The 10,246-nt window shown below is 39.3% G+C and overlaps 1 protein-coding gene across 1 annotated transcript in view; it reads left to right on the forward strand.

Annotated features, from left to right (window-relative positions):
* Nucleotides 1-10,246, forward strand: part of LOC101859045 (chordin) — a 17,262-nt gene that overhangs the window by 4,113 nt on the left and 2,903 nt on the right. Inside the window, exons 5-12 of the mRNA XM_013088215.2 lie at nucleotides 580-704; nucleotides 1,786-1,891; nucleotides 3,895-3,954; nucleotides 4,447-4,544; nucleotides 4,792-4,885; nucleotides 6,653-6,718; nucleotides 8,002-8,099; nucleotides 9,106-9,190. Of these exons, the coding sequence (XP_012943669.1) occupies nucleotides 580-704; nucleotides 1,786-1,891; nucleotides 3,895-3,954; nucleotides 4,447-4,544; nucleotides 4,792-4,885; nucleotides 6,653-6,718; nucleotides 8,002-8,099; nucleotides 9,106-9,190 (732 nt within the window). The remainder of the gene's footprint in view (nucleotides 1-579; nucleotides 705-1,785; nucleotides 1,892-3,894; nucleotides 3,955-4,446; nucleotides 4,545-4,791; nucleotides 4,886-6,652; nucleotides 6,719-8,001; nucleotides 8,100-9,105; nucleotides 9,191-10,246) is intronic.

Below are 10,246 nucleotides of genomic sequence, written 5' to 3' on the forward strand. Positions count from 1 at the left end.
GTATAAGTGGATTATGAAACCCATTACTCCTGTTGAGTAGCTGAAATCTGTTCTTTTTTAATGGTTATGATGTATTGAAGTTTTTTGTAAGGACTGATTCTAGGGCTATATGCTTGTACCTATGGGGCAAAAAGACACCTACATTGAAAAAAGAATAAATGAAAAAATCAAGTTTCATCTATTTTTTAAAAAGGTTATATTCATGACAATCAAATGGTTCGGACATCTACTACGATTACTAACACACCATCCAGCACAACGTGCCTACATAAAAAAATTCGATGGCAACAAGGCTAGAGGGCGACCAAGAAAGAACTGGATAGATGGAAACAGGGAAACATAAACCGCCCACAGCATCCCCCTGACCCCAAGCTCTCCGGCTGGTGACAGAGAGACGTTTCTTTCTTCCCGCGACACCCAAAAGGGTATAAGCGGCGGATAAAAGTAAAAGTAAATAATCATGACACCCAACAGACTCTCACAAAGTAGATGCTATATGTAGAAGGAAACATGTAATATGAAAACAAAATCACTAAGTTACTTATGACCAAGTATCGTTCATCTCCTTAATGTTTTCAGACGAGGATGAAGACGGGAAAAAGTGTCGTCTAGGTCGTGATCCTCGAGAATTCCGACTCCACAGTGTATGGCATCCCTATTTACCAATGATGGGATTTTCTAAGTGTGCCCTCTGTACTTGCCTGGTAAGTCCTTTCAAGTAATGTATTATTATTTTTTAAGAAACCAAGGAAACTGTGATCTGATTCCTAATAATTATAATAATAATAAATTTCACGTACAAATCGCATTTCCACTAAGAAAATATTCAACATGCCAAAGGCTATCCTTTTTCTTCATCTATCTCGCTCTCTCTCTGTCTTTCTCCCTGTGTCTCCCCCTCTTTTTGTCTCTCTCTCTCTGCCTCTCTCTCTTACTCTATCTCTGTCTCTCTCCCCCCCCCCCCCAAAAAAAAAAAAAAAAGAATAACTTGCGCACCCACACCTTGATTACAACACAGTTACTTGTTATATTGAACAGCATTATTAAATTCTAGTAAAGTTCACTACAACATAAATGTGGTCCATATGTGTTCCTGCAAAAATGAGCTCATTTCTTAATGCTGATGTTCAGAAATACACTGTGCAGCAGTTTCTACTTGGTTAACTTAAAATGTAATACAAATCTAGTTTTGGGTGTTTGACAGGCATTCTTGTATGGTTTGCTCCCTCTTTCCCATCAAACGCCTGTGACCCTTATCTCTCTTCGTTCTTTTCTTTGTATGTTACTCTAAAAACATCTGTAATGTTTGGTGATTACTTGACCTAGGTGTGCTGCAAGTGCAGTAAAACTCCAAAATGGTTCATTCTTGCTCTTGTCAATTCTAATTATTACATCATCATCATTGCCTTTCTCACCCTGCATCAGGGCATAGGCCATGAACAAACACATTCTACCTTTTTCTATCCTGGGCTAGCCTCTTGATGTTATTTCATGTCTTCCCATTTTTCTATCATTGCTTAGGAATTACATATATTTTCACTGTTGTTTTAGTTTGTTTTTGTTTTTGCTCATGACGTGATTTTGATTTTGCTTGATTCTCTCTTCCCCTCCTATCTCCATCTCAAAAACCCAACATCAATAATAATGACAACAAACTACAATGACACTCACAACAACAATGATAACAACAACCACAACAACCACAACAACAACAACAACAAAAACAAAAACCACAACAACTACAACCACGAAAACAACAACCACAACCACAACAACCACCTCTAGCCCGGTGGGAAGACAGAGTGCAACAAGCTCCCATGTCCAGCCCCAGCGTGCCCCAAGTCCCAGTGGGTGAGGAGTGAAGAGAACCCATGCTGCCTGGTCTGTGGAGGTGAGTTATGGTTTATCCTTATTGTTGTTGTTGTTGTTGCTGTTACTGTTGTTTTTTCTTCTTTTTGATGTTGCATGTTGCAGTAGTTGTTGTAAATGTTGTTTTGTTTTTGTTGTTACGGTTGTTTTTTTCTTCTTCTATTTGTTGTTGTTGCTGTTGTATGTGTGTGTGTGTGTGTGTGTGTGGGAGCCTATCCTTCCGAATTGTTTGGAGCCCCAAAGAGCATGCTCTTTGCCAGAGCCACCGCCCCTCTTGGGTAGTGGTTGAGGCAATCCAATCTCCCTGAATCTTCCCCAAAGAGATACCACCGCCGGACCTCCGAAGCGGGGCATCTCTGCAGCCAGTGCACCAGATCTTGGGGCTCCTCGCTACACAATGGACAGATTGGGACAGACGTGTTGTCTATTCTATTCTTGTAGGCCGGCAACCCGGAGAAGTTACCAGTCGTGATTTTTGCCAGTAGTGATTGTTCGCAGCGGGACTTAATTTGCTGTTGTTGTTATTACTGTTGCTTTGTTACTGTTGCTGCTGCTTGCTATGACTACTCTTGTTGTTGTGTGGTGTTGTTGTGTGGTGTTGTTGTGTGGTGTTGTTGTGTTAGTTCTTGTTGCTTTTTGCTGTTGTTGTGTTTGTTATTGTTTCTACTGCTGTTTTTGTATGTCTTATTGTTGTGTTTGTTATTGTTTCTACTGCTGTTTTTGTATGTGTTATTGTTGTGTTTGTTATTGTTTCTACTGCTGTTTTTGTATGTCTTATTGTTGTGTTTGTTATTGTTTCTACTGCTGTTTTTGTATTTGATATTGTTGTGTTTGTTATTGTTTCTACTGCTGTTTTTGTATGTGTTATTGTTGTGTTTGTCATTGTTTCTACTGCTGTTTTTGTATGTGTTATTGTTGTGTTTGTTATTGTTTCTACTGCTGTTTTTGTATGTGTTATTGTTGTGTTTGTTATTGTTGCTACTTGCTGTTTTTGTATGTGTTATTGTTGTGTTTGTTATTGTTGCTACTGCTGTTTTTGTATGTGTTATATATTGTTGTTGGTGTTGCTGCTGCTACAGTGTGTGGTTGGTGGGTGCTTTGGTGTGGTTTGCTCCTTCTTTCCTATCAAACATCTATCATCCTTATCTCCCCTCCTTCTTTTTTATGTTTGTTACTCTCTTTTAACACCTCCAATCTTTGGCACTTATTGTATTCGGCCTAATTGTATGGCAAGTGCCGTAAAGCTCTCACTAAAACTAAAGCTGCTGCTGCTGCTTGGTACTGCTGTTGTTACATGTGTTATTCTTGTTTTTGATGTTGTTGTTTAAAAAAAAATTGTTATTGATAGTGTTAGTAGGGGTAGTGGTCTTAATTTATGTTATTGTTGTCACTGAAGATGATTTTTTTTCAAGGGTTTTTTTTTGCTTATGGTGATGGTGGGCATTTGGATGGTGGGATTAACAAGAATGATGCTGGTATTGGCCATTTCTATTGTTGCCTGTATTGTGTCTTTTCCTAATATTGTTGTTGCTGCTGCTGCTGCTTTTGATGCTGTTGTTTGTTCTCAAAAGTAGAAGTGTGAGGGGAAACAATTGATAAACTCTTGACTGTTCCTTCCATATTTGTCCCCCTTCCCCTCTCTCTTTTTGTAATGTCTTTTATATCAATCAATATGCTTTTATTTATACCTTCCCCCCTCCCAAGATGGCTTTTGGGGTAGTAAATAAGCCAACTGCACATCAGAAAGAAGTGTAGTGACTCTTATGGAGGAATGTGGCTCATAAAACATGCTCCGAGGTTTATGTGTACTGCTTCCTTTTCTTGGTGAATCCTGCTTTCTCTTACCACTAGGCCAAATGATCTGATAAAAAATTTTCTTCAAATATTTAATTAGTGACATTGATTAATAGAGAAGTAATATTCTTCTCTATTAATCTATGAATAGATCTACTTCCTGAAAAAGATATTTTTGCTTGACGCCAAAAAAAAAAATGTTTCGGTGTACATTTCCATGTTTCTTTTCAGACCCTCCAACTACTGAAGCACCTGTTGAAGAGCCGCAGAAAGATATCAATATGAATGGAGGTAAGGAAATATTTATATTTTTCTTGAACTTGCTGTCTGTCTATATATTTTTGCCTTTTTTCATATGGGAGAGGAGGTTGTTCTGTCCCTTTAAATGTCTTAGAAGATATGGACATTAGAATAGAAAGTACTTGCTTGCTCTTACGTGTTACTGGTTGAAAGATGTGTAAAAAACTGGCAGTTCACTCCTCAAAGATCTAACTTTTATTTGTGTAGGTGGTTGGCAGGTGCTCCTGTGTGGATTATGGATTACTTCTTCTTTCGTATCAAACATTTATCGTCCTAACATCTCTTCCTTCTTTTCTTCATATGTTACTCTCTATTAACACCCATAATCATCGGCATTTGTATAGCCTAATTGTATTACTAGTTTTGTGAAATTGTTTTTTAGACTTAACTTTTTTTGTGTGTTTTCAAGTGGCAGGAAGGGAAGAGGGAGGGGAAGAAAAAACTTTGACAATCAGTACAACTGCTAAAATCTTCTATCCACAGCGTGCAATTTCTTGGGTGAAGTGAAAAGCAATGGTGACAGATGGCATCCAAATATTCACCCCTTTGGCTACATGAAATGTTTCTTCTGTGAATGCAAGGTACAACTACAACCCTTTGCCTCTATATTGCCGTACAGCACAATTGTCATTAGGTCCTTTTTATGTTCCAGGCCATGCCCTGTGGAAAATACCTTTAGTTTGTGAGTCTGAGGCCACGTTTGCCTTGGATAGTGAACCAATATCATAAAAAGAAACGATACATAGAAATGGTATATTCTGCTTGTGTTTTTTAACTCAAACTCAAACTTAAAGGATGTGCTTATAGGATCTATTTATTTTCCTCCAGGATGGAGAGTTCCACTGTGGTCGTCTTCAGTGCCCTATCTTGAGCTGTGTACGGAGAAGGAAGCGTCCCAATGTTTGTTGTGAGGAGTGTGCAGGTACGGATTATCATGCTTGATTCTATTGTGAGCATATTGATGAGATGAAAAGAAACCATTATTGTACCGTCAGAAATATCCAAAGGGGGCTCTCGTGGCCTAGAGGTTAAGGTGTTGGCCTCTCATTCAAAGGTCCCGGGTTCGATTCCGGGTAGCGACCAAAAATTTTTCTTCTCTAAAATTGTCTCCTTTCACCTCCTTTCCTGCTCTCTAACAATGTTCTGTTGTCTGCTTTCATTTCCACTTTCTGCCCCCACCCCCTCACCTCCTTTGCCCCCTCCTCTGGGCTCCTGACTCTTTCTGCAGCCTTTCTACTGCTACTCCTTAGCTCCTCCTTACTGCTGTCTTTCTGCCACACCCCTGATCTTCTGGTAGGAAAGATCTACACCTAGCCTTCTCGGACAAGGGCGAAAAATCTCGGAGGGCCTGTGTGCAAGTTGCGCACGTTAAAGATCTCTTGGTGGTCTAAAATCGATAAGAGTAGGCTTCGGCCGCCACCCGGGCAAAATTCAAAATTTCCTACCCACTGAAAATATTAGGTGTGTCACGTGCGCTCATATGACCTTATGCAGTTGCGAGCGCCGTAAAACACTTTACAAAAACAAAAACAAACAAAGAAATATCCAAGATGGCCTCTTATTGTTGAGGAGAAAAGTTGTTGTCTTAGACAAGAGGATGCCTTATATGATGTGATTATTGTTTAAGAAATGCAATGGGATGACCGGCAGAGTATGAAGTTGTAGATAGACCACTGTCGAATTTTCAGATTTTGTGAGATGCAGACTGAAAGTGTGGGTGGTTGGCGGGTGCTCTTGTGTGGTTTGCTCCTTCTTTCCTACCAAACATCTATCGTCCTGATCTCTCCTCCTTCTTTTTGTGTTTGTTACTCTCTTGTAACACCTTTAATCTTCAGCACTTATATGAACGTATTGTGTGGCAAGTGCTGTAAAACACATGACTTTTAGTGCGAGCATATTATATAACTTTCAACATTGAGAGAGTAGCTAGTTTTAAAAAATACTTTCAGTCTTTTCAGTTTTAGTAAGAGTTTTACAGCTCTTGCCCCACAATACGGTCATATAAGTCTGTGTGGGATAAAGCCTTCCACTTCCAGTGAAAAGATCAAATAGGCTGCCCCGCATGGTGATTAAACTCACGTCTTTAAGACGCAACAGAGGGGACCCTTATCATGATGCCACAGGTGCCAGCAGTAAAAAGCAGAAGCATTTATATTGGCAATGTTACTCGGAGTGGTGATGGTGGTAAGAATGGTGATTTGATCTTTTGACTGGAAGTGGAAGGCTTTATCCCTCACAGTCCAGGCTGTTTCTTACAAGCAAGGTCAAAGCATCCCACCTCCTAGAACATCTCGCATGCTGGATGGTATGAAGACATAAGACATGTTACTATCAGTAGATAGTCATCACATTCTCTTCATCAGTGGTTGGTCAGTGGATACTTTTGTGTGGTTTGCTCCTTCTTTTCTTTCAAACATCTATCACCTTCATCTCTCTTCTTCTCTTTTGTGTTTGTTACTCTCTTCTAACACCTTTCTTTGTTTTTTATAAGTGTTTTACGGCGCTTGCAACTGCATAAGGTCATATGAGCGCGCTAACACCTCTAATCTTTAGCACCAAAATGACCTTGTGTTGCAAGTGCTGAAGAACTTTTAGTAAAACTGAAACTCTTCTCTTCATCATTCGTGTTCACCTACTTTTGTATTCCTCCTTCTTATCTTTCATTACATTATATAATTTCCCTTCTCAGCCGACCAACCAGAGGAGCCAAGAGTGAAGAAAAAGAAAGATAAACAAAAAGGTCAACTGTCGAAAGGTGAGCAAAAACCAAAGAGGTTATATTTAGTACTCGAGTTCATGGCAGTGATATCCCCCACGTAAACCAACAGGGGCTGCGTTTGCCCACCTTGGGAATCTGAACCTCAAGGTGATAGGTGGGTTCTTTTCGACTCTAACGTGGAGGCTTCTCGGCGGTCTTACAAGCTTGCACTGAAATATGGGGTCTGAGTGGTGTTTAATATACTACAGTTCATGGGGAACAGGATGGGGGCTCAGATTGTTCATATAAATTTTAAAGAGGGGGGGGGGGGGCAGCCATGCCTATGAGGATAAGAAAGGCCCCATACCTGACACGTGTGACGTCACTGCTGTGAGCTCTGTATATTAACCTCTTTGGCAAAAACACATGAATGTGGGTGGTTGGCGGGGGCTCTGGTGTGGTTTGCTCTTTCTTTCTTATCAAACATCTATTGTCCTTATCTTTCCTCCTGATCTTAGGTGTATGTTAGTCTCTAGTAACATGTTTCTATAATCTTCGGCATTTGTTTGACCTGTTTGCATTGCAAGTGGTGTAAAATTCTTACGAAAACTAAAATTATGAATTTGTAGACTAATGTGTAGTGTGGGATGATATAGGGGAAGACAACGATGTTTACAGTGTGCTGTATGTATACTCATGTAACTTGTTTTGGATGCATTTATTTGTCTTCGTGTGTATGTGCGTGATTATTTGTGTATGTTTGTGTGTGTGTTTGTGTGTGTGTGTGAGGGAGGGAGAGAGAGAGACAGAGACAGACAGAAATAGAGACCAATGAAGAACTTAAAGAGTGGTAAAAATGGAGGTCCAAACTGAGAGAGTAGAAGGAAGGAGGTTGGGGAAAGAAGGAAGAAGGGGGTAGGAAGCAACTGGGCAGAAAACAAGTAGACAGAGAGAGAGATGAGGACATTGAGTTAGAGTAGATTGAATCAGATAATACAGAAAAATATACAGCATACTCAGGCAGTTTATAAACGAGTCATTCCTTTTTTCCATCATTACGTCTATGTATCTACCTGTCCATCCATCTACTCATCTATTCTTTGTGGATGGATGGTAGGTGCTCTGGTGTGGTTTGCTCCTTTTTAACTGTCAAACATCGATCATCTCTATCTCTCCTTCTCTTTGTATATTACTCTCTAAACCATGCAGTAACACTTTTAATTTTTTTTTAGCATTTGTATGATCTTATTGTGTTCCATGTGCCATAAAACTCTTACAAAAATTGAAAAAAAAAAAGAAATTACTTTTGCTTTAATCCACCCATCTGTCTGTTCCAACAGATTGCAGCTTTGCTGGAACACCATACAAAAACGGCCAAAGATGGCGGCCTAACTCATCACCAGCTGGAAGTGGAGAATGTGCTGTGTGCAAATGCACGGTAAGCTTTTGTGTTTATAGAACTACAGTGTACTTACTGGGTTTTATGTGCGTGTGTGTGTGGGGGGGTTATGTGTATATGTGTGTGTTTGTGTCTGTGTGTGTGTGGGTTTATGCATGTGTGTGTGTGTATATGTGTGTGTGTCTGTGTGTTTATGTGTAGCTTTAAATCGGTATTCTGCATGAGTGGGTAGTGCAAGGCTTTAACACGATGGCTTGGTGAATACATTTTCAAGTTTCTTTTGGACACCACTATATCATTGCTCGGCGTAGACTTGTGATGACATAGAAAAGTTATGAACCTTCAAGACCAGATTAATGACTTATAATGAGAACAAAGCCCTTAAAAATCTATTGCAGCTGTGTCCTTTAACAGAGTTAACTATTTAGCATAAATTTACTGAATGCAGAGAATATGTATGTGAAGGGGTTGGGGATGGGTATGCTTACTCAGCCATCTTGGCCAGCACTCACTATCTCAACCCGCCATGTGGGTAGAGTTATTTTTTGGGGACAAAAATGGCAACGTTCCCTACTTTAGCAAAAAAGTTACCATGGACAATGATAGTAGCCTATTAACAAAGGCAAGAAATAGAAAAGTCAATCTACCCCAGGTCTCCTGTTGACCACACTCACAAATTTAACCGATTCAGCCTGTAGCGCCGCCCTCACACAGCGGCTGACTGTCTCCTGTGTTTTGACCCAAAGCCACTCAGAGCACCTCTTTTTATATATATTTCTCCCTTTTTTCTCTTATTTTTTCCTTATCACTTACATTTCAACCTTTTTTTTCTGGTGTCATTTGATACTCATTTTTATTCTGAACATCTGTGTGCCACACATACGGTTTAAAAAAAATCAAGTTTAGATATTTCTTAGTCAACTTTTTGTGAAACTACGTATTCGTGAGGTCACGAAGCAGCCACAAATTATCTACAGGCTGACCACACACAAACTTAAAGCAAAGAGAAACCTACTAATGTGAAGCACCTCATCTATGTTCCCAGGAAGGAAACGTCCAGTGCAGACTCCGATGTCCTCGTGTGTGTAAAGAGGACATGGCCAAAAACCCCTGCTGCAGACATTGTCCAGGTAATAATAATAATTATAATAATAATATAATAATAATAGACCTTATAATAATAAAATAATAATAATGATAATAGTAATACTGAATAAATTAATAATGATGGTGATGATGTTGACAATAATAATAATAATAATAATAATAATAATGAATGATAATATTGATAATAATAATAGTAATTATGATGATAATGATAATTTTTAAAAAAATGAAAATAATAATAAAATAGTAATAACAATAGTGTTTGCGCTAAGAATGTAGAATACAATAAACGTCTATCCACGGTCACAAAAAAGTTTTATGGGGGATGGATTGTTTATCAGTTGTCATAAGATGAGAACTTTTCCTGTTCTGTACAATTATTGGAGAATATAAAACTCTGTACAGTTAAACCTTCTCTGACAGTCGCCTTTATAAGACCTTTGTGGCATCGGTGGCCTAGTGGTTAGGCTCTTGGACTCGCAACCGTAAGGTCGTGGGTTCGAATCCCATCAGGGGCCCGACGTTGTGTCCTTGGGAAAGGCACTTTACTCGAGTTTTCCTCACTTCACCCAGGTGGGAATGGGTACCTAGCTATAGACAGTGAAAGATCTTGTCAGTTTGTTAGTGTTTGAGCGCTTAATCAGCTGCTTCCACTGTATGCTTCCTGGGAAACTGAGAATGTTTCGGAGTGTTCTATGGTCTGCTGGGGTAATAATATAGTGTAAAGCGCATAAAGCCTGCTGTTGAGCGGGGATATGCGCTATACAAATGCTATTTATTATTATTATTATTAAGACAAAAGACAAATACCTGTGGGAGGGGGCACTTCCCACTTACACTCGACCCTCCAACTCCCCCTCCCCTTTTTGCATTTCTTTTAGATTCCAATGACAGTGTACATAAATGTCCTTCAGTCAAAGACAATTACTTATCTCTCACAGTGGGTGGTCGTCTCAAACAACTGTGACTGTATTTGATGCCTATTCTGAACGTACATGTTTTTATGGTAATGTTTCGTTGCTGTCATCATTATTGTTTTTATCATTTTAAAAAATTGTTGTTGTTGTTGTTGACGTGTT

The sequence above is a fragment of the Aplysia californica genome, unplaced genomic scaffold (genome assembly GCF_000002075.1).
Source record: "Aplysia californica isolate F4 #8 unplaced genomic scaffold, AplCal3.0 scaffold00704, whole genome shotgun sequence".
In the NCBI taxonomy this organism is placed as follows: domain Eukaryota; kingdom Metazoa; phylum Mollusca; class Gastropoda; order Aplysiida; family Aplysiidae; genus Aplysia; species Aplysia californica.